The 24,812-nt window shown below is 41.7% G+C and overlaps 1 protein-coding gene across 1 annotated transcript in view; it reads right to left on the bottom strand.

Moving 5' to 3' along the window:
* LOC128744629 (pseudouridylate synthase RPUSD2) overlaps positions 1–24,812 on the bottom strand; it is a 510,683-nt gene that overhangs the window by 12,454 nt on the left and 473,417 nt on the right. The window contains exons 6-9 of the mRNA XM_053841783.1: positions 23,213–23,433; positions 7,213–7,403; positions 6,944–7,150; positions 6,644–6,864 (exon numbers count right to left, since the gene is read on the bottom strand). Coding sequence (XP_053697758.1) covers positions 6,644–6,864; positions 6,944–7,150; positions 7,213–7,403; positions 23,213–23,433 — 840 coding nt within the window. The remainder of the gene's footprint in view (positions 1–6,643; positions 6,865–6,943; positions 7,151–7,212; positions 7,404–23,212; positions 23,434–24,812) is intronic.

Genomic DNA, 24,812 nt, shown 5'->3' on the forward strand with positions numbered 1-24,812 from the left:
CTCCCATTCAAACGAAATACAAATTTGCTCATAACTTTAGAACTAATCAAGCAAATGGAACCAAATTTGGCATGTGAGAGTTTTAGATGGCAGAATTTTTTTTCTGTGGTGTATTACGACCCCTTTCCCTTTTAAGAGGGTGGGCTCCCATACAAATGAAATACAAATTTCCTTATAATTTGGCGTGAAAATTTGCATGTAGAGGTTTTTGGGGCCAGGAAAGGTTTTAGTGATGGTTAGAGACCCCTCCCCCCACTAAGAGGGGGGGCTCCCATACAAATGAAACACAAATTTCTGCATAACTCGAGAACTAATCAAGCAAATGGAACCAAATTTAGCATGTAGGAGATTTTTGAGTCTTGAATTTATTTTATGATAGTAAGAGACCTCTCACCCCTGTGGTAGGGGGATATGGACTCTCATACAAATAAAACAGAAATTTTTGCGAAACTCAAAAACTAATCCAACTCGAGAAATTCGAGACTCTTCCATAAAACATTAATCAATAACAAGACCACAAAAACTATCTATAGTAACACTAGATCATTCAGGACGAGCCGGTCGCGAGTGTTGCCGGTGACCCGCCGTCGGAAGCGCCGCCCACTGGGGGGCTTGCAAAACTCGAGAAGTGACAAAGATCATCCGAGATTCATGATTTATGTACAACACAGGTTAATTTGTGGCAATACGAAGTTTGTCGGGTCAGCTAGTTCCGAATAAATATAGAAGTGAACGATGATCAGTTCTAACGATGAGCTCTCGTCCATACAAATAGGGTTTGCAGCTAATTCTTCATCGTTGATGTGATTGTTTCGTTTGCCTTCTGTAAACACGCAACTAGCGAACGAGATGATAGATCATAATTGAGAGACTACAGCGCCGCACGCATAGTTAGAGGCATCTGTTGTTAGTATAAGTGGTTTGCTGAAATCAGAGTATTGCAATATCTTAATGTTAACAAAACATTTTTACATACATGCACAAAATTTGGTATAAATTTTCTATAATAATTGCAGAAGGCTACAAAGCTTCTAACTTGATTAGTGTTTTAGGTGTAGGATAGTAGGTGTAGTTTAATATAACTTCGAATTTGGAATTATGAGGTAAAATATTATGATCTGTAATTTTGTGTCCCAAAAATGTTACTTCTGTTTGGAAGAAACCACGTTTGACAAGGTTTAGCTTTAGGTTTTTACTACTAAAATATTTAAAAATTTAATTTAGATTATTCACATGATGCTTTACTGCGCAACCTACGAGGATAACATCATCAATATATAGAAAAGCACGTTCAGGGTTTAAACTGCTGAGGGTGATCGTCATCATTGTCCGAAAGCTGATTGGGCTTATATTGAGTCCAAAAGGCCGTTTAAATTGAAAATGACCGTGTTTAGGCAGTGAGAGTGCTGTAATGTGTCTAGAATTATCCTCTATTCTAATCGAGTGAAATCCAGACAAATGTTCCCAACGGGTGAAAATTTTTTTTCGAGAATATCGTCAATTCTTGGTAGAGGAAATTTATCAGTTAGAAATTTTTTATTCAACTCACGATAGTCTAGAACAGTGATGGCGAAAACGCGGCCCTTCGAGATAATTAGTGCGGCCCGCGGACTGATTTTGGGAATAACGGGATTCTGAGTAAATTACACAGGAGTCACTCAGTTTAGTCGCAAATGCCTCGTGATGTTGTGGATCTGAATTTTGTTATGCGCAGCAATCACCAGAGATCATTGCGGCCCACGGCATACATGGGGCGATCGGATAAGGCTCGTACCATGCCTATGTCTGAGCACCACTGATCTTAAAATAATCTCCATTTTAGCTTCATTTTTTCTCAGAAGTTTTTGACCTTTTTGGCGGGTCAATAAAACCATTTTCTAGTGTCTATCAAGTGTGTACCCGATCGTGTACCCTCTAGGTACTATCAGAACGTCAGAGATTTATGGACTGAAATTGCTCGCCTATGTTTACTATTATCTAGATGTGAGTATGATAAACTTGTCTTCACGGAATCGTAGCTGAGGTTGATGTCGGCAGCCATGAAATTTCCGTCGTGACCGTAACGAATTGACCAGCATTTGAACTTAATACGGATGTATTAAGATGCTGTGTCGCTCGATCCATATAGTTGCAATAATCTTGTCAAAAGGCGGAGAAGAGGAGACGTAAAGAGAATCTCTTTTCCACATTCCACATAGGCCCTTTTCACATGTTGCTCTAGGTATATTCAATTTATGCAATACGCTTGAATTGATGCAATATACTGCTCGCTCATTGCTGCTACTAGTACAGATGGAATGAACTCAGCATTGCCAACAATTCGAGAGAATCACTTGCGTTCATATTCTCCACATTCATTCATTCTCGACAATAGTGAATAAAATCAAATGTGAATCATTAGTTCATTTTGAACTGCCGGCAACGGCAAACGAAGTTACAAGTTTACGTTTAAACGTAAACATTGCTCCGAAGTTTTATTTAAATTTCTTTAGCCATATTTTGGTTGATTTTAAAAAGCAAGCACCTTATTCTTATTCTTATTCTTCTTATTAATACCAACACATGATTTTAAAAAGCAAGCACCTTAAAAACTAAACTTTGAGATTTAAAATATCAGTCAAGCGCAAGAAAATTGACTGACAGGTTAGTCGGGCAATCATTTAGCACTGCAATTCATGAATGAATTGTTTTGCAGGGTAGAAAACTGACAAAGACGAACACTGTCAGCAGTTCAGTAGTCATGTCGATGGGCTGACTGATAAAAAAATACTACCAAGGGTAAAACTGTACGCGCTGAATGCGTTTTAGATTCGCCTTCATGGAGGGCTCCTAATTTTTTCGATCACTGCATGTGGTTATGACATGTGAACGGTATTTTTACGGACATTGAATGAGACAATCGACGTTCATATGCCGACACAGCTAATCAAATGTTACTTGCTCTTCGTGATTCACCCTGAGTGCTATAACTCAACTAAAAACACTAGTCTACCTAGACAAGTCTTGGCGTTTTAAGCAAACATGGTGGACCCCTCATAGCTTCGACATTTTCGAAGCAATCTTTGTAAAATATGTCTTTACCAAAAGTGAATCGGATACAGCTTAAGGGGGCATAATACTTTTTACATCATTTTTTTGCCTTATTTCAAAAATTTATTCCTCGATAATACGAAAAGCCAATCGAATCAGGTTTCTTGCATTCAAAACATGACATGCGCGGTATTAGCTGTAACTTTGTCAATATTTGGAATTCTTCCAAACCACTTCAAACACATATGGTCAAAATGTTAATCTTTCGAAATAAGGCCATTGCAAATAATTTCAAAACTTTTTGTCACCCCCCCCCCCCTCTTGGAAATTGACTTGAAAAATTGGGGGGCAAAAAAATAATTTGTAGGATATAAGTTAATTTTTTGTCATAAAATCAATTTTCTGTGGGTTCTACAGCCTGAAAAACTCGAAAAATGAGTGTGCGAGTTGAGTTATACTTCTAGCACAAAACAATTTCCGAAAATCGGCCGAAAATTTTTTCTTTCGTTTTTGTATTTTTTCGTAGATTTTTGCATGGAAAATAATAACGTTTATATTAACAACAAGAATAGATTTGGTTTTCACGTTTAAACTTTAAGTAAAAATGCCTAAAATCAATATTTTGTTTTTTTTTTCAAAACACAACCCCCCCCCACCCTCCTTCAGTGGCCCAAAGCCGGAAGGACAAAAACTTTATAAAATATTTGTAATGGCCTAATCAATAAAAAAAATTTCGGTTTTTACAAATTGAAAAAGTACTATGCCCCCTTAATTTCCATAGTATTAATCTATCACTTGTGTAATTTTCAGTTCAGACAAAGTTTGGAAAGCGCTTGAAGATCTCAACAGCCCAACTCCTGTGTTTTCAGTATCTGGTGTACCTCAAGGCAGTGTGCTTGGACTTCTCCTCTTTCTAATTTATATATTAAAGGCCTGCAGCTGCTTTCATCATCAAAACATTCTTTTGCCAACGATCTTTTGACGAAAATTTTGAGTTATTGCTTTTCCTGTAATAACCGAAAGTGAAAAGGTCTGCGTCTAAGGACACACACTCAGGCTTGACGTAGGACTGCGAATGTACCTGTAGGAATAGTCCCTCCGCCTAATGTTGATACTATGGACATTCCTATAGATTTCTGTATAGACAAATCTGTGAATTCCACTCTTTAAATATTTTAAACGATGGAACACAATTCGGCCTGCGTCAAATCTGGGTTCGTGGCTGAAGACGGTCTAACTTGTGGTTTCCCAACTGGTACCAAATTTTGATAGATTTAATGTAAGCTCTGTTTTAATAGTCCGCCAAGTTTTAAATCAAACTGTAGCTTCTAGCGCCTTGCACAGCCAACATTCAATAAATAAACTCTGCGTTTACTAGTCAATTTACAAACAACATTCACGCTACTGGTTGAACAAGTTATTGCAAAAAATGTACCCAACTGAATGTTGCGACCGTAAAACCTAGAAGAAATTTGTGAGTATTTAGAGCACATAAACGAACTAATTTCTCCTTTGCCTTTCAGCAAAGCAAAACGTGAACATTTTACCGTAAACGTTTTAGCGAAAGAGAGAAGATATCAATCACTGGGTATTTACGTCTTCCAAACTCACTGTTTACAGCCCGGTAGTAGTATCAGGGAAACATCCTTTCAGTTCATGTTTTTCAAAGCATTGCATATAAAGATCACAGCACGCATTGGGTTTGTAGATGTAAATCGCGCTTAGCCTTAATATACATTACATTTGGAACAATTTAACAAAATTAAGAACAAAGCAACTGCTGTTCTGTTACGTTACAGAAATCAAGGATTGTATTTATTACCAACCTCCTACGCTCTCCTACGTTGAAGACATTTTATCGAATTAATCTCAATTTATCAGTAGCACTTCCTTGCCACAACACAATACATTCTCTTTTCACTGGTCTTCCAATGAAATGGCAACATGCGCGTATCATATAGAAACATATTACAACAAAACACTACGGCTGTAGTGCACATCCCTAACACATTCGATTGAAATTGAATCGAATCGAAAATCGATCAGGAAGTCCCACGTCAAAACTGTAAAAAAGCTATCATTTGAACTTTAGAAACTCATAACTCATGGTAGCCAACAATCAACATCCAAATAGCAGGAAATTAGAATACGTTAATAAAAATTTCACCGTTCCCGTCTTAAAGTGAAATCGATATAATATTCAGTGAAACACAGCAATATTGTTCCGTAAAAAATAATTACTCAGCATGAGTGTAAGCAAGGTAACACTTTTTCCGTAGAATTTTATTATTCGTATGATATCCGGATCGTTTTACGTTATGAATCGTTTCATGATCCTGCTAAATGGTGCTATTGTATAACGAAAACTGTGTAAACATACACGCACACATGCTCTTTTCGGCTCTTTTGGCATTGAATCGAAAATGATTTGTACTGTAAACATATGGATTTTTCCGTCCCCCTTTCCCTCCGGTAGCCCTCGACCACGAAGTAGTTAGCTCCATCGAAAACTATCCATTTTCACGAGCTTTCATCGAGCTGGCGGCTGCAACACCACCACAGTTTGGTGTTAAATTTCCTCCATTCATTCGTGCTATTCCCGTGTTGGCCCAGATTTAATGGCAGTTTGAAAACATTTTCATTTTTTATTTTTGTTTGAAAAGCAGTAATGAAAGTGCTGTTTGTGATGTCAATAGCTCAATGGCCAATTTATCATGAGTCGGAAAAGGGGGTGGAGTTCAGAGGTGGTTCTATTCTTTTGATGGGAATTAAACTGATCATGAATTCTGAACCCCATAGTTTTGAACTGGTTGATTAATTCTTAATCGTTAGGTTCGTTATATGCAGAATCATTAAATTAATTGGTTAAGCCAACAACAATCAACACGTGACATGCACCAAACACCAAGCAAACAGTTGGTGATTCACGCAAAGGTGTTCATAAAATTTATATTCATTGCTCCCCGTGCCTTAGTGGGATGGAATATTATTGCATAACCCAGGCGTACCATCCGTATGCCTGAAACTTCATCATGGCGTCCAGTCACGGAAGAAGACACCAGCTAACAATAAGCACAAAAGTGTCTGCTTCTGCAGAACCTATTATAATTTGTAATTAAATTTCTAAAATAACATCAACTATCTGCCGTACAGTTTTTCCACCATTGGCGGAGCCAAGTAAAGACTACGGCACCGGTGCATTCACCTAATCGTGTGTATGTGTTTGCTAAAGACAAACGATGCAAATAGTACCCACTTGAAGTGCAGCAAGTACGCAGTGCTCCGTTGAGAGACACTTTTCAAATCTGAAGAAGCCAAAGGACTCGTTGCGGTGTAGTTTCGCCATTGTTTCATTCCATGCTGAAAAGTGCAAAATGTTTCTCATTCGGGCGATAACGTACAGCCCCAACAGATACGTTTGTGCAATTTACAAGACATACGAAATGATAGCAGACAAGCGGTCGGGATGTTCAGGACTATGTCTAGTAGGAAGCGCGCATATTTTATACCAGTTTGCTTGCACAACCCAACCGGAGCGGATGCAAATGCCATCGGTCGGCACATAAAACAACAACCAAACACGCCGGAGTGGCCAAATTAAATATTTAATTACCTTTTGCGACTGCAGTCTCGTGTTGAGAGTGGCGGAACTGCTGCTGTTGCTACTGCCGGTGTTGGCACTTCCGACGACATTCAACGAGTTGGGTGCCAGAATCGAGGCGCACATGTTCTCGTTCGGGCTCTCGCTACCCAGCGAAACTGGACGTGGACTTTCCGAGCAGGGTGAAGCTTCACGGGAAACACTTTCCGAGTCATCGTCACTTAGGATTGGACCTTCCATACAGGACAAACAGATAGAGAAAGACATAGAGTGCATGTTCTTCTAGAAAAAAATACTATCAGTTTCCGTTACCTTTTCCGTCATCTAAGTCATTCTTCATTGGTTTGAACATCGAAAGTTCCGAATCGCCATCGATTCCAAGCCAATTTTCTGCATTGTGAATGTTGATCAGATCCTTCACCAGCTGTTCATCGCTTTTGCCGCCGATGTCACCGCCTCGTCCTTTGGCCGGACCGAACACTTCATGATTATATAGTGGATCGTTCACTACCGGAAAACCTACGGAAAATTTTCCACCGTTAAGCAAAAATCATCCGTTTCCGTCACCGAGTGGCACTTACCGAGATATTGCAGATGTACACGAATCTGATGCATCCGACCGGTTCGTGGTTTGCACAGGACCACGCTGCTGTTACCGTTGAAGCCCAGCTTCTGGAAGACGGTGGTGCATTCTTTACCCTTCGGTGATACCTTGCACACACCGATTTTGTAGCTGACCACCTCGATCGGTTCCTTGCACTCGATGATGCCGCTGCGATAAAATAGAGAAAAACGAAAGATTAAAGTTAGATTTCAGTGTGATGCGAATCTACTGGGAACTCCTATGTAAGTCATTGATTGCCTCTGGCAAATTTGAAACCGTTCCATAATGGTGACGAAAAATAACCTACGATGGGCGGCTAATTGGATTCATTGGATCCAAGCTCTAACGCCTCATCATCGACTCGGGTTCAAAACGTCGACAGAAGATTCCAATCGTCAGTGTAGCGAAGGCAGAGACCGATCCGATTTTTGTGAATTTATCTCTGATAAAAGTAGCATCTCTGTTATTTCTGATATATAATTCTCATTTTCGTTGCGTCCTAACTTTTCAAAAAACCAGGCCAGTCTACTGGTGAACGTTACCCTTAGGAACCCAGCATTCAGCTTTGGAATCGATTAACATCCGGTCGGCGCTGATGTGGTGGAAACTGCCGCAGAAGTAAAGTCAACCTACCAGGCAGCAGAGGATGTCAACCATTCCACTTCCTCCCGCGAATGAGAATCAACCCACCCCTCGGAAATCCTCCCGCGAAGACAACAAATACTAAACCGATAAGGTGAAGAAGAAAGGGATTGAAACGAAAAAAAAATCAATCTCTCCTATGCTGCTGCTGGAACATGTTCACTGAACATCACTGTTCAATCGTCTCTACATACTAGCTACCAACCAACCACCCGCTATGAAACGGGAGATGGGTTCAATTAAAAGCAACATGTATTGGATTTTTATCGAGTAATTAAATTACCCGCTCTGTGGGCCATCCCTGTTGGCGCCACCATTTGCCGTCATCATCATCATCATCGTCAGTAGCAGCAGCAGCATCAGCAGCTGCGGAGTCGAACGAGAAAGACGTTGCCCTTACACTCTGACCTGAGCTGCCATCGATGAACCTGGCACGGGATGCGCAAGGCGAGAATCAACTCTTATATCCTGATAGACTGCCGTAGAGTAAGTGGGTTAATAGGAGCATGTATTTAGTTTCGGTATGGCGCACCACCATACCGGGACTTCACCAGAGGTTACAACATCGTGTAATAATGATAATGATGAAGGGCAGAAAGTTGCAATAATGTTTAGTGTTACGTCGCTTCGGGTGTACGGACTTTGGGTACGCTAGTTTGGGAACAGAATGCTTGTATGATTAAATCGAGAGAAAGGCGGCTTCAATTCACCGTGATAAGTCGACCTTTATTATGAGGTGGAGAGATAATTATACCTCATGCTGTTTGAATTTAGTAGGATTTTAAATCGACCGATGGATGAAGAGATTAAAACGTTGAAAATAGGATCATCTTGCGGAAATGCTAATATTTAAACTACAACTACAGTAGATGAAACATACGGAACATAGGCATACGGACGTTAGGCATGCGGATGTTTGGCATAATGGACGATGAGCATAAGGGACGATGGACATAATGTCCTGAAGGCGTAACGTAATGTATGCATAATAAACGTTACGTTTTAGGCCTAATCCATGACTATAAATGACTGTCGAAACGTCCACTAAAAGTATCATAGTTTTTATTGTCACCGAAAAAATCAACTAAAGTGATATATAACAAACGTTATGCAATCCTCCGTTAGGTCCAATCGACTCAGTTAAAAAATATATATAGGGCGAATCGGATAACCTACAAATGGACGAAACACCGAATGACCGAATCGCGAATGGCCGAAGCACGAATGATCGAATCACAAATGGCCAAAACACACATGAGCAAGTTACGAATAGCCAAACAAATAATTCCATACAGTTTCTGTTTTGGGAGCCTGTTTCTGTTTTGGGCCTACCCTCTGTTCTCCGCATCCTAGGGGAAAACCATTACTAATTCTTACCAATATACATCCACCACTATGGTTGCACATTCGTTTCGTGGTGGTGACTGGGTTCTTCAGGTAAAGGTAACACGAAAACAGAGTGTTCACAGAAATTAGAAGTATGACAAAAATATCATCCAATGCCCTAAATATTATTTTTTCTTCAGAACAAGGAGAAGGCAACTGGAAGGAAACGCCCAAAGTGTGATGTGATCCCATGTAACAATCGGAGTTTTATTACACACTTATGATGACTTTTATGACCTACATTGGTCATTGAAAACAGATCCATTTCTATGCAGTTCTCATTCACAGTTTAAGTAAAACGGTAAAAAGAAAAGATCGTCTCCATTGGCAGCACTAGCATTCATTTCTAGTGGGGGCTGAAGCCTCTAGCATTTTTTCGACCATTTTATTTCGTCGGCACACTAAAATTAAATGCACGTTAAAGCAAGGAATCTTATAAAAACGATTCAATTAAAAATGGCACTCCAGTTTTTATTACCAATAATTTTATAGCTATAGTTATTTTAAAGTGTAAAAAACTGAGTCGATATTTCTAGGGGATGAGGGGCCTTAGCCCCCTCTTTTAGCCACTCCTTAATTCCGCGAATAATATTCTAAAACATGTAAGGGAATGAGAGCTATGTTAGGAAAAATTCGGTAGTTTGATCAAATCCATGAGGAGATTAAAATGGAATTTAAATTTCAGAAACATCCCAAGTAGCACAATTTTTGTCATATTTCTGGTTGCTGCAACCTATTTATGCCTGAAATTAGTCATTAATCGGTTACAACTAGTTTACAACAACTGTGCTAGTAGGGATGGTGATAACGCGGAAAGAATTCTGAAACTAGTCATTCGTAATGAAATAACGCAAACGGTTTTATTCATCATTCACACACACACACACACACACACACACACACACACACACACACACACACACACACACACACACACACACACACACACACACACACACACACACACACACACACACACACACACACACACACACACACACACACACACACACACACACACACACACACACACACACACACACACACACACACACACACACACACACACACACACACACACACACACACATATATATATATATATATATATATATATATATATATATATATATATATATATATACTAGCTGACCCGACAAACTTCGTATTGCCACAAATTAACCTGTGTTGTACATAAATCATGAATCTCGGATGATCTTTGTCACTTCTCGAGTTTTGCAAGCCCCCCAGTGGGCGGCGCTTCCGACGGCGGGTCACCGGCAACACTCGCGACCGGCTCGTCCTGAATGATCTAGTGTTACTATAGATAGTTTTTGTGGTCTTGTTATTGATTAATGTTTTATGGAAGAGTCTCGAATTTCTCGAGTTGGATTAGTTTTTGAGTTTCGCAAAAAATTCTGTTTTATTTGTATGCAAGTCCATATCCCCCTACCACAGGGGTGAAAGGTCTCTAACTATCATAAAATAAATTCAAGACTCAAAAATCTCCTACATGCCAAATTTGGTTCCATTTGCTTGATTAGTACTCAAATTATAAGGAAATTTGTATTTCATTTGTATGGGAGCCCACCCTCTTAAAAGGGAAAGGGGTCGTAATACACCACAGAAAAAAAATTCTGCCATCTAAAACTCTCACATGCCAAATTTGGTTCCATTTGCTTGATTAGTTCTCGAGTTATGAGGAAATTTGTATTTCGTTTGTATAGGACCCCCCCTCCTAAAGTGGGGAGGGGTCCCAATTCATCATTGAAAAAAAAATTGTCTCCAAAAACACACACATGCCAAATTTGGTTCAATTCGCTTGATTAGTTCTCGAGTTATGAGGAAATTTGTATTTCATTTGTACAGGAGCCCCTCCTCTTAAAGTGGGGAGGGGTCCTAATTCACCATAGAAAATTTTCTCGCTCTCGAAAACCTTCACATGCCAAATTTGGTTGCATTTGCTTGATTAGTTCTCGAGTTATGAGGAAATTTGTATGGAAGTCCCCCCTCTTAAAGGGGAGAGGAGTTATAATTCCTCTTATAAAGAGGGGAGGGGTCTCAATTCACCATAGAATAAATTCTTGTCACCAAAAAAAACACCCACATGCCAAATGTTGTTCTATTTGCTTGATTAGTTCTCGAGTTAGGAGGAAATTTGTATTTCATTTGTACAGGAGCCCCCCCTCTTAGAGTGGGGAGGGGTCCTAATTCACCATAGAAAATTTTCTTGCCCTCGAAAACCTTCACATGCCAAAGTTGGTTCCATTTGCTTGATTAGTTCTCGAGTTATGAGGAAATTTGTATGGAAGCCCCCCCTCTTAAAGGGGAGAGGAGTTACAATTCCCCTTATAAAGAGGGAGGGGTCTCAATTTACCATAGAATAAATTCTTGTCACCGAAAACACCCACATGCCAAATTTGGTTCTATTTGCTTGATTAGTTCTCGAGTTATGAGGAAATTTGTATTTCATTTGTATAGGAGCCCCCCCTCCTAAAGTGGGGAGAGGTTCTTATTCATCATAGAAAACATTCTTGCCTCCAAAAACACCTACATGCCAAATTTGGTTCCATTTGCTGGATTAGCTCTCGAGTTATAAGGAAATTTGTATTTCGTTTGTATAGGAGCCCCCCCCCCTCTTAAAGTGGGGAGGGGTCCCAATTCATCATAGAAAAAAATTTTGTCTTCAAAAACACACACATGCCAAATTTGGTTCCATTTGCTTGATTAGTTCTCGAGTTATGAGGAAATTGGTATTTCATTTGTACAGGAGCCCCCCCTCTTAAAGTGAGGAGGGGTCCTAATTCAACATAGAAAATTTTCTTGCCCTCGAAAACCTTCACATGCCAAATTTGGTTCCATTTGCTTGATTAGTTCTCGAGTTATGAGGAAATTTGTATGGAAACCCCCCCCCTCTTAAAGGGGAGAGGAGTTATAATTCCCCTTATAAAGAGGGAAGGGGTCTCAAATTACCCTAGAATAAATTCTTGTCACCGAAAACACCCACATGCCAAATTTGGTTCTATTTGCTTGATTAGTTCTCGAGTTATGCAGAAATTTGTGTTTCATTTGTATGGGAGCCCCCCCTCTTAGTGGGGGGAGGGGTCTCTAACCATCACTAAAACCTTTCCTGGCCCCAAAAACCTCTACATGCAAATTTTCAAGCCGATTGGTTCAGTAGTTTTTGATTCTATAAAGAACACAGGACAGACAGACAGACAGACAGACAGACAGACAGACAGACAGACAGAAATCCTTCTTTATAGGTATAGATATATACACACACTTTCTCTCTTTTCTCTGTCACTCTTTTTCACTCACTCTCTATCTTTCTCACTTTCCCAGTTATCGATCTAATATAGACGTCGGCTTATAAGATACTTTCCCAGATCGTGTTTCGCCGGATGTCATCGATAGCAACATATTTCGTAGGTAACTATCAGGCGGGCTTCATGGGACCACTACGGACTAAATTTTCACCATCTGACAGATCTTGCAGAAATGTCGAAAATACAACCTGCCCACACATCACATCTTCATTGATTTCAAAGCAGCATACGATACATTCGATTGTGACCAGCTATGGCAGATAATACACGAATACGGATTTTCGCATGAAATGACGCGACTGATCAGAGCTGCATTGAATCGAGTGATGTGTTTCGTGAGTGTTTTTCTCGGGGACACTCTCGAGTTCCTTTGAGACGCGGTGAGGGTTGAGACAAGGTGACGACTTATCCAGCATGCTGTTCAACATCGCTCTTGAGAAGGTGATCCGACGAACGGGCATCAAACCTAGAGGCACAATTTTCACCAAGGGTATTCAACTCATTGGAAGGTATTGCAGATGATTTTGATATCATAAGCAGGAACTTTAAGACGCCGGAGGAAATCTACACTAGACTAAAGGCGGAATCTAGGAGAATTTGGCTAAAAATAAATGCGCCGAAAGCTAAATACAAGAAAGGAAGAGGCTCAAAGGAAACATACGCGCGCCTCCCACGGAAGGTTACCGTCGACGGTGTCGAATTAGAAGTGTTACATGAATTTGTGTATTTGGGATCGCTGATGACCGCGGATAACAACATTAGTAAGGAGATCCAACGGCACATTCAACGAGCAAATCGGCCTTACTTTGCCCTTTGCAAACCGTTACGACACCCTACAAAACCTTTATCAAACCGGTAGTTGTTTATGGACCTCAAGCTGCGACGCTGCTCAGTGCTGACGGACGCTGTACCCTTGTCGTGTTGGAGCAGGAGGTGCTGCGGATAACATCTGGCGGAGTACAAACTGAAGGCGGAAAGTGACGGAGGCGTTTGAATCACGTGCTCCAAGCACTGCTTGGAGAGATTCTAATCGTACATCTGACGAAAGTCGATAGGCTACGCTGGGCCGGACACGTCATAAGGATGCCGGACGACAGTGCGACGAAAACAGTTATCTTCAACAGCCCCACCGGCAGCAGGAACAGAGGGGCTCAACGTGCAAGATAGCTAGACTATGTCGAAAGTTATTTGCGACTTCTGCGACGACTGAGAAATTGACGACGAGTGGCCCAAGATCCAGTTGAATACAGACGACTGCTTGAACCAGCGCGAGCCACCCTGGCTTTATGCTGCTGACGACGACGACGACGACAATGAACAATGAACATTCAAGAAAATACGACTCGGAACATTTGGCATGGACAAAGGTGACGAAATAAGGACATGGAATGGATGCTTGGTATCTGGAACTGTAGACCGCTCAATTTCATGGGTGGGAAATTCAAACAGTTAGAACCTCGAAAAACCAGTATCGAGGCACAGGGTATCCGCATCACATCTGTCGTAAGAGCGAAAAGGTGTGAAGCATCCGTAGCAGCTAGGCCTAATTTCATAGGAATGGGAGGGTGGAGGGACCAACGAGCTGAGAACGGGTTTACAGTCAAGCGCTCTTCAACTACACTATCATGAACATGCACTGTACACCAGGGCTTGAAAAGGGATCGCAAGTTGAATGTGACTGCCGTGAATGCGATTTTTCCGCATTCAAACTCCGCTTTTTGAACGATCATTTGACTGTTTTTTGAATCCAGTCAATCTGCCGCTTACGCTGCTGCCGTCTTACAATTCATGCGGCATCTCAGCAAAAGCAAACAGTCAATCTCCCGTTTTGCTTTGCGCTTAGAGAATATAAACTGCAAACTGACTGGAAGCAAACGGTGACGTATTTTTTCGTTTCTCTTTTTGTCTCTAAATCGGCTGCTCACAGTCATAGTTTGTCACCCGGACATCGGTCCGACGCAAGCAAAATATTCGTTTGTATTGGACGGAGTCCGACCGACTTCTTCCAGGCACATGCAGTGGTTGTTTTGTTTTGTAGTATTGAATCATACGATTGTGCGGTTGCTTTTCGTTAGCGTGGTGATGGCGATTGCCAGTCATTTGACTGTTTTGCAGTCATTCGCTGCTCCAAACGGTAAAGGCAACTTGATCGAAACGAAAATGTTAAAAAGCTTTAGTACGCGTTCGTTCTACTGCGTGCAATCGGCGTTTGACTGAGCAAACTGCCAGTTGTGGTATGCATAGCGTTCGTATTCCATCACTAAACGGACGGTGTGAACTTGAATACACGTTGGTGTGACTGCGGTAGAAAAAAAGGATCGGTCTGTACACACAAAAGTAGATCCGATGCCGAGAATGAAGCGTTATAGGTGCAGCTGGAGGCAACGTACGAAAGCTGTTCGTCACGGGACAACAAGATTGTCATCGGAGATATCAACATCCAGATCGATACAGAAGCAATGTATAGACAGGCGCTCTTTGCAGCTGCTCGAAACTTTGTACATACATTTGGTTGGAGAGTATGTAGCGACAGAAAGCCGCATTGTAATATTCCCTCGCAGCCAGTTTCCATTGTCCAAATCTAGTCACCCGCGTATTCCGTCACCCACAATTAGCATGGGATAGTATAAAAAATCAAAACAAAACAGCCAAACTCCACCGTCCGTTATTTACTCTGGTACACAGAGTTCGGGTCCCGAAGGCTACAACCGGCATATACATTAAGAGTAGATTCTTTAAGAAAAAAGCATCTATGGTACGCTGTCTGCTTTCTAAGCTTTCCGTTCTTATAAGCATGCATAACGATTTGTAATCTGGCATCTCTTCAGATCATTCTAAATTCCTTAGGACATAACGTACAATTTTTTTCTGAATTCGCTCAATTCGCATTTTATGCACTTCATAGAATGGTTGTCTTACTATACTAGTGTATTCAACATCACTGCATACTAGCCCATTGTATAAAGAAGTGATAGTATACGGGTCATTCAGTTGACCGCTAAGGCGTTTGATTACGTCAAACAATGAATTTGCTTTTGCGACTATCTTTTAAACATGACGAACGAAGTTAAACTTGCTATCTATTTATACTCCAAGATCACACGCACACTATCTCTTCGTGGTATTATGTCATCTTCCAATAAATACTCAAACAACAGTTTATTTGGTTTTCGGGAGCACGATACCACGCTGCACATCATCATATTCACATTGAGACCAAACATTTTGCAAAAATCGATGAAGCCGTCCAAGCTATGCTGAAGTGTACGACAATCCTTCAAGTATTTTACATTTTTATTCAAAAATCTTCACATCGTCGGCATAAATTAAGACGTAAACACCACGAAGAAGTTCAGGCAGCTCATTCATGATCGCTACGTAAAGCAAAGGCCCAAGATGGCTCCCTTGAAGCACACCAGACCAAACCGGAAACGATACTGTTTTACTCTTATTGATCTTGACATATTGCGATCGGTTTCTTAAATAATCACCTATCCACTGTAGATTCGTTCCGCTATTTTGGTAGTACAGGTGTAATCGCATCTATATTAATTACATCAAAAGCCTTTGACATATCACCCATCATCCATTGCGCAGTTCTCGAGTCAAATTCTGCCAAATTCGTAGCCGTTGAACGTTTTTTAAGGAAACCACGTTGAAAACTTGAATTTTTGTTTCAATCACACGATACATCTGCTCATATACCATAGATTCAAACGTGTTTGGTATGGCTTCGAGAATGAGAATCCCTCTGTAATTTTTCACCGGAAGCTTAGAACCTGTCTTATGAATCGGTATGATGTGTGAAATTCTCCATAGCTTTGGAAATGAGTCTGTAACTAACGATGATGAAATCGCATTTCGAACGTCCGGTAACGACAGTTCCGGAATGTAGCTTGTGTTGAATCTGATGATGGAACCGCAAAGTTTCCTGACTATGGATTATGATTAATAACGTTTTTAAAGTACTCAAGGAACACCTCAAAGGCTTCAGAAGGATTTTCGGTTTTCTTATCTTTAAACGTATCATTTACCGGTAGTCCTTTGTCCTGGCGCTTCGAGTTGATATATGTCCAGAAAGTCGTCGGGTTTGACATTATGTCTCTTTGCAACTTGTAAAGTCTATGTTGTGCGCTGTTTCTGGATTTAAAAGCGTCTTGAACTTGTCTATATGCCAATTCGTCGGAAGGTAGCCTACTTTCTCTTAATTTAATATGCAACTTTTTCTTCTTTTTTAGTAGCAAAATTGTTTCACTGTTAAACCATGCGCGTCAAACATATGCGCGTTGGTTATAGTAAGGTATTTCGACCCTTAAAGATGGACATGGCAGGATACGCAAGGTATCCACGAGCGCGGAATAAGCTGACCAGGATTCAGAGAAAGAAAAGTGTCAGACGGAGGACAAAGATTTTGAAGAACTAGAACACCTAGAATATCCAGCGGGAAATCAGACAATTAAAGACTAACAAAGCCATCGAAAAAAATCGACTCCCGATAGAACTCCTCAAAAATAGTACGCAATTACTAGCGACAGCACTTCATTGGGTAATTTGCAGGATTTGTTGGAGGAGAAACCATAAAAAAGTGGGCCGAAGAAGACTATCGACTGAATTGCTGGAGATACCGCAGCGTTCTCAGCTCAGAGAGAGATTTCGCGAGGTAATACCAGGCAGGTTTTTTTAGGGTCGTGCTACTGTGGATCACACTCTGACAAATCGTCAAGAGTCGTTTGGCTGGCAAATGAGTGAACATGTGCAAATATATCACCTCTGTTTTCTAACTCCTATCTCTACCTCCACGAGGTGCCGGCTGGGGTACGGTAACCAAAGTTGCGCACCTGGTGGTACGCAACCTTGGTTGTCGTATGCAGACAGAGAAGGTGGAACACTTGCCGTGTGGTTTCCGGCTACCTAATCATGCAGTTCGGCGCAGGTTTTTCGGAGGGCGCGGCTGCGGGGTGTGGGCACACCGGGAGAGAGTTATTTTCTCAGCTGGCTTAGCACAGAGAGAGAGAGAGAGAGGGAGACTCTAAATCGGTCTGTTTTACACAATCTGCAGTTAGGCCCTTTGGCGGTTGGTGCCGAATTGTACGTTTGGGCAAAAATTGAGCCACGGGACCTGATCCTGCCGGGAGTCGGCAAATCAGGAGCCCCTAAGTCAAGGTCTACCTCCGTGCCGATGACTGAATGGCTGGAGGGGTGAAAACATGCCAGTCGCGAACGGAGTGCTTTGGGCATCTTGCCCCTACTGTGCCATGCGGGGCTCTGGTACGGTCGATCTTTGTTGTCCCTTGCGTTTCGTGGGAACAGCATAGTAGTCCTGCCCAATTTCCCTTATGGGTTTTACGCCAAGTGCGTTCTGGCCAATATAATTGGCTTCGCTTACAATTTGCTGTCTGATCTGTGTTGGAGATTGTTTGTGCATATACTCCGCTAGTCAAATAGTTAGGGTCGCACAAATAAATCTTCAACACAAACGGGCAGCAAATTTGTATTTATGCGAAAAACTTTTTAATGGCTCTGTCACCATCGCATTGGTTCAGGAGCCATATTTTCGCAAGGGGTACTTTCATTCGACGGATATTGGAAACCAGAACTTTGCTGCTTTCAGCAAAACTGGTATGACAAATCCTCGTTTGATGCCCAGGGCATGCATATTGTTGCATAGGTCAATAAGTGCATGCCTTATCTCTGAGTTGACTACTCGAGATATTTGTGCAGTCACAGTAGAACTCGTCGTGGATGATGTCCATAGGCGCTATGTCTACTGTTCTGCATACTTACCACACGATGAACCGTCTCCCAGCGACGATTTCAGAAATGTGGTGAGATACTGCCAATCTAATGGGCTTCCGCTCATTGTAGGCAGTGATGCCAATGCCCATCACATCATTTGGGGCAGCTCGGATATCAATCCGAGAGGCTCTGATTTGATGGAATATTTGAGTAGCACCAACCTTGGAATACTCAACATTGGCAATTGTCCAACTTTCATACGAGCTGGTAGAGAGGAAGTGTTAGATATAACACTCTGCTCTAACAGGATCAGTCATGAGTTGGCACAATGGCATGTTTCAAATGAGACACCAATATCTGATCATTGCTTTATATATTTTGATCATTTGGGTGTCTCCTTGAACGCTGCAACCTTTCGCAATCCGAGATTTTCTGACTGGGAACTCTTTGAGGAGGAACTGGCGACGAAATTTCAAGGATTCGAACCGACGATTGAGTCATCGATCGACTTGGATGTGGCTGTAGATGTCACAACATCTTTTATTGCGGAATCTTTTAAAGTAGCTTGCCCGCTAAAAACTATTAAAACGACTAGAGGAACACCGTGGTGGAACTCTCATCTCGCGGAACTAAAGAAACGATGCAGGAGAGCCTGGAATAGACGTCGGAGGGATGGCGTGGAGCCATTCAAGCAGGCCCGGAAAGCCTATGCAAAGGCTCTACGGTCTTCAGCACGCACGAGCTGGCACAGGTTCTGTAGCAACGTTTCCAGTTTCGGCGAGGCAAGTCGACTTAATAAAATACTGTCAAAATCGAAAGATTATCAGGTTAATAACATTCGAAGTTCGAACGGTGAATACTGTTCGAATGACAATGAAATCCTGGAATGTCTCTTTTATAGTCACTTTCCGGGCTGTGTGGAACCTGAAGTTCGAAACGATCCAGAAATCGTTTTAGGTGGCTTAGACTCATGGGCTTTTGCTCGGAGACTTGTCACAACTGAAGCGATTGAGTGGGCCGTGAACAGCTTCTCTCCATACAAATCTCCTGGAACAGATGGAATATACCCTATTCTACTGCAGAAAGGATTCAAGTACTTCAAACACATTCTGAGAAGGATGTTTGTGTGTAGTATTGCTATTGGGTACATCCCAACTCAATGGCGTGAAATAACCATTAAGTTCATTCCTAAAGGTGGACGCGCGACATACGAGCAAGCAAAAAGTTTTAGACCAATCAGTCTAACGTCATTCTTGCTTAAATCACTTGAGCGGATTGTTGATCACCACATCCGCGAAACAAGCTTAATAGAAGTTCCTCTTCATTCAGCACAACATGCTTATCAAAGTGGCAAATCTACAACCACTTTATTACATGATGTGGTGGATAAAATTGAGGTTGCTTTTACACAAAAGGAATCTTGCTTAGGAACTTTTTTGGATATTGAAGGCGCGTTTGATAACGTATCTTTCGCTTCCATTTTGGAGGCTGCTCGTTATCATAATGTGCCTTCAATAATCATAAAGTGGATAGAACAAATGCTTAGTAACCGATTGCTTTTTTCGTCCTTACGGCAAGCAAGCATTTGGAAGCAAAGTGTTTGTGGATGTCCACAAGGTGGCGTTCTCTCGCCTCTTTTATGGAACCTTGTGGCGGACGGCCTATTGAGGAAACTCAATGGTCTAGGCTATCCGTCATATGGTTTTGCGGATGACTATCTCATCCTAGTAGTTGGAAAGTGCATAAGCACATTATTTGACTTAATGCAGCAGGCACTACGCGTCGTGGAAACGTGGTGCCGAGAAACTGCACTTTCGGTAAATCCGAGCAAAACATCTATCGTCTTATTTTCAAGACGTAGAAATACCAATGGAGCTCGCGCTCTACGCTTTTACGATTCGGATGTTGATGTTGTGAACGAAGTGAAGTACGTGGGGTTGATTCTCAACTCCAAGCTTGACTGGTCCACAAATATTGACTTCCGAATTAAAAAAGCGTGCATGGCCTTTGGGCAATGTAGACGAGCAATTGGCAACTCTTGGGGGCTTAAACCCAAATACATACACTGGTTATATACGGTCGTTGTCAGACCAATACTGGCGTATGGTTGTCTTGTATGGTGGCAGAGAGGGGAAGTTGTGACTGTCCAGACAAAGCTAAACCATCTTCAAAGGATGTGTTTAATGGCAATGTCTGGTGCATTTACTACAACTCCTACTGCCGCCCTAGAAGCTATTTTCAATATTAAACCTCTACACTTCCACCTGAAGCAAGAGGCACTAATATGTGCTTATCGACTACACGCGATTGGCCTTTGGCAGTCTGTGGACGGTTCCACTGGTCATACTCGATTGTGGTCGCAAATTGTTGCTGAGGACAAGTTTGCCCTTGCTCCTAGCGATGTAACGCTCATGCGTACTTTCCCGTATAGGACTTTCTCAAGTGACTTTCCTCCTAGAGAGGATTGGATGTCAGGCTACATGGAAAGGAAAATTTCCGACTATGTGGTCTGTTATACCGATGGTTCCTTGTACGAAGGTCGCGCGGGTGCTGGTGTTTACTGCCGTGAGCTAGAATTGGAGGAATCCTATTCGTTGGGTAGTTACTGCACCGTTTTTCAAGCTGAAATCTTTGCAATTATGTGCGGAGCTCAGTTTGCACTTCAGAAAGAACCGATAGGCAAGATTATCTACTTCTGTTCTGACAGTCAAGCCGCTATAAAAGCCCTTTGTGCGGCTAATTCTAAATCTAAAACAGTCATCGCCTGCCACACCCAATTAGAAGAACTAAGCATTCTAAATGCCGTTCATCTGGTTTGGGTTCCTGGCCATTCTGGTATAACCGGAAATGAATGGGCTGATGAACTAGCAAGATCTGGAGCAGAAAAGTCGGTTTTCGGACCGGAACCTGCTTTACCAATTGCGGCATGTTGGATAAAACGAAAGATTCGATCTTGGTTTTCATCTGAACATGTACGATATTGGGAAAATCTTGAAACTTGTCGTCAAACGAAAAGTTTCATTGTTAAGCCTTGTGAGAAGGTTGCGAAATTTCTTTTGCAACACTCAAAGGTAAATTGCAGTATTCTTGTCAGATCACTGACTGGTCACTGCAGACTAAATTATCATATGGCTACGATTCAGCGAGCTGAATCGTTTCATTGTAATTTATGTGAATCCGACTACGGTACACCATATCACGTAATTTGCAACTGTCCTGCAGTAGCACAATTGCGTCATAGGATCTTTGGATCCTACGTCTTAAATGAATCGGATTTTAGGAAACTAAAATTACGAGACATTTTGATGTTCCTTACCGAAAGCGGTATTGAGCTATAAGCTCTTATTTATCATGAGTATACCCCCCAGGGGGTGTACTTTTGATAAGTTAACTACCAAGGATTGCAGTATCCCTTCGGGGGTACAAAAATCTCTCGGTATATATATGTTTGTGTTTGTCCAAATTCCTCATCCACCCCTTCCTATTCCTCCTGTTTTCCTTCCCGTCCTCATCAGGTAAATGATGACACGGGCAAGATGGGCAAGGCACAAATCTTCCACATGATTGTGAGGAACGTGCTGCTCGAGCCAAAAGATGCTGATACCTGATCCACGAGCGCGGAATAAGCTGACCAGGATTCAGAGAAAGAAAAGTGTCAGACGGAGGACAAAGATTTTGAAGAACTAGAACACCTAGAATATCCAGCGGGAAATCAGACAATTAAAGACTAACAAAGCCATCGAAAAAAATCGACTCCCGATAGAACTCCTCAAAAATAGTACGCAATTACTAGCGACAGCACTTCATTGGGTAATTTGCAGGATTTGTTGGAGGAGAAACCATAAAAAAGTGGGCCGAAGAAGACTATCGACTGAATTGCTGGAGATACCGCAGCGTTCTCAGCTCAGAGAGAGATTTCGCGAGGTAATACCAGGCAGGTTTTTTTAGGGTCGTGCTACTGTGGATCACACTCTGACAAATCGTCAAGAAATGTCGGGAGAACAACCCATCCACGCATCATATTTCCATGGATTTCAAGGCAGCATATGATACAGCGGAGTGCGAAGAGGTATGGCAGATAATGCATTAAAGCGGCCGATCAAAGCTACTGTGGAGTGGGTAATGTGCTACTTGCGCATTTCGGGGTCACTCTCGTGCACTTTGGAATCACTAGATGTACTTTTCCCGTCGCTAGATGCTTCGATCAAGAAGTAAAGCTACCGCTCAAAGCTGACAATGGAAAAAACAATAATCAGGCCGGTAATCCTTTATGGACTTACGACTGCAACTCTGTTTATGGGAGATATATGTGCACTTACTTACCGCATTTGAACGAAACTCATAACGAACCACCCCGATTCTTAGCTGCTAGAGGAGGAGGAGTACGACGTCAATATATATTAAAAAATATAAGTCTGAGTCACCCATTTTTTCTAAGCAGTTTGGTTTTAAAGAAAACTATTATTAAATTTCGCATTATCACAAGTGCCAAATATATATTTTATAGAAAACTGCTCTCTGTTATGAATCAACAAAACTAATGCATGAATGCAAACTAATGCAGTCTGCCGAAATTCAATTAAGAAAAAGTGTCAAAATTAAAAATCTAAAAATAAATGGAGCTCGTTTCCAACCCACCACGAAAATGAAAAAAAACCAACGTCTGCAATCTTCACGGACCGATTGTAGACAACTCTGTCCTTTTCTGTTCTTTTCTGTTCTTTTCTTTTCAGACTGTTAAGAAGAGTTGAGCCAAACTGCCTTAAAGTTACCCATTAGTTTCCTGTTTAGGGCTTGTCATTTTCCACCTAATGGTGGCCCGCCAAACTTAAGACTAGTCAAGCTGAAGAAGCTGAAGAAAAATCATTAGGAAAGCATACTCACTCGGGAAACTCGCCCTCGACCCGGCAGATGTACTCCTTCTGGACCTGCCGGTTCCGTATCTGGTGCTCCATTTGGCGGGCCTTCTTCGGACTCCGCCCGAACAGCAGCAGACCCGAAGTCAGCCGGTCCAGCCGGTGGATCGTTCGCAGGTTCTTCAGGTTGTACTCCTTGGCCAGAATGAACACCACCGTGTTGTGGCGGTAGCGACCGCACGGATGGACCTGTTGTTGTTGTTGTTGTTGATGTTATAGTTGTACAGACGCGAGCGGGAGATGGTACGATGGTTACGCGCGGTTGCGGTACATTTGCGGGACGAAATTGAAATGGGTAAGACAATTAATTTTCATTACTGAATTGCTTTTCTGCCTGACGAGATTGTATGCTAATTATCATTATAATAGGAAAAATGGATAAAACAAGATAACGAAAAACGAAGGCGCTTTCGGAGGATTAAAAGGATAAAAACGGTTAGTTTTTTTTCAGCGTTCGTTGCCCTTTTTGGGGGGAGAACGGTAGCGGTTAATTAATCTTCAAATGGAGAAAGCAACAACGTTAGAGGGGTGAATACCAGAAACATTCGGTTTAGTTAGGTGCCCAGCAGCTGCGGGTAGTTCAAATAGAGGAGATGAAAACGAGTTAGTGAAATTAATGATAAGAAAATAAACAGACCAAAACTGTAAACGAACGGTGTTGTACGCTGCGGAATGTTTGTTTGCATTGTGTTCTGTTACTTAGCCTTAACATTCGAGTTTGCTTTTTTCCCTTCGCCAGGCTGTGGACGGGATTTAGGTGTTTGCTGTTCCGTTATTAGTCTTCACCCGCCGCGGTAGGGCGTTGAATCTGAATCTCAGTATGAATTGAAATTAGTACAGGTAAAAAAAGGTTAGTTGTTGGTCAAATAACGAACGTAACGTCATTGTTTATACACTTTTTTCACGCCTGTTTGATGAATTTGGGTAAGGTTTTAGCGCAAAATGGTGAAGTAGATGAAATATCTTGAAAGTATAGATAATACTCTAGGTAATCACGAGAATCTCTCATCACAATAAACCAGTCGGTTACTTATTCGGTTTTCATTCTGAAATAACAAAGATTGTTGCTACTTTGGATTAGATACAGAAATAGGTTTACAGAAATTTCCACGTTAAAATTAATTGTCCTAAAACAACATGTACAGCTAGGAATGAACACAATCCGGTATGCAACGCCAAGTGGAGTGCTCAATGGAACACGCTCTGGTTGGAATTCCAATGCAGCACTCGAAATGAAATGCATCGGAAATCCTAATTAAGTTGTCTACCTTGTAGAAGCGTCTCTGTGTACCGAGGTTGTGTCAATCAACCACATCCTACTGCTTCGTACAGATAGAACTTTCCGATTTCAACCACCTAATAGAATAAACGCCTAACTGGATATCATCAGACGAAGCAGAAACAAATTAAGCTAGGATAACTTTCTCTCTTCCGTAGCACCGCGTGGCGGAAGTGGAAAGCATAATGCAACATCGTTCGTTCGTTCGTTCGTTCGTTGCTCAGCTCAGAATCGATCAGGATATTGCCGGGGCACCGAACGAAAAGAACGACGAATGAAGATGACCATA

Source organism: Sabethes cyaneus, chromosome 3, assembly GCF_943734655.1.
Source record: "Sabethes cyaneus chromosome 3, idSabCyanKW18_F2, whole genome shotgun sequence".
Lineage (NCBI taxonomy): Eukaryota > Metazoa > Arthropoda > Insecta > Diptera > Culicidae > Sabethes > Sabethes cyaneus.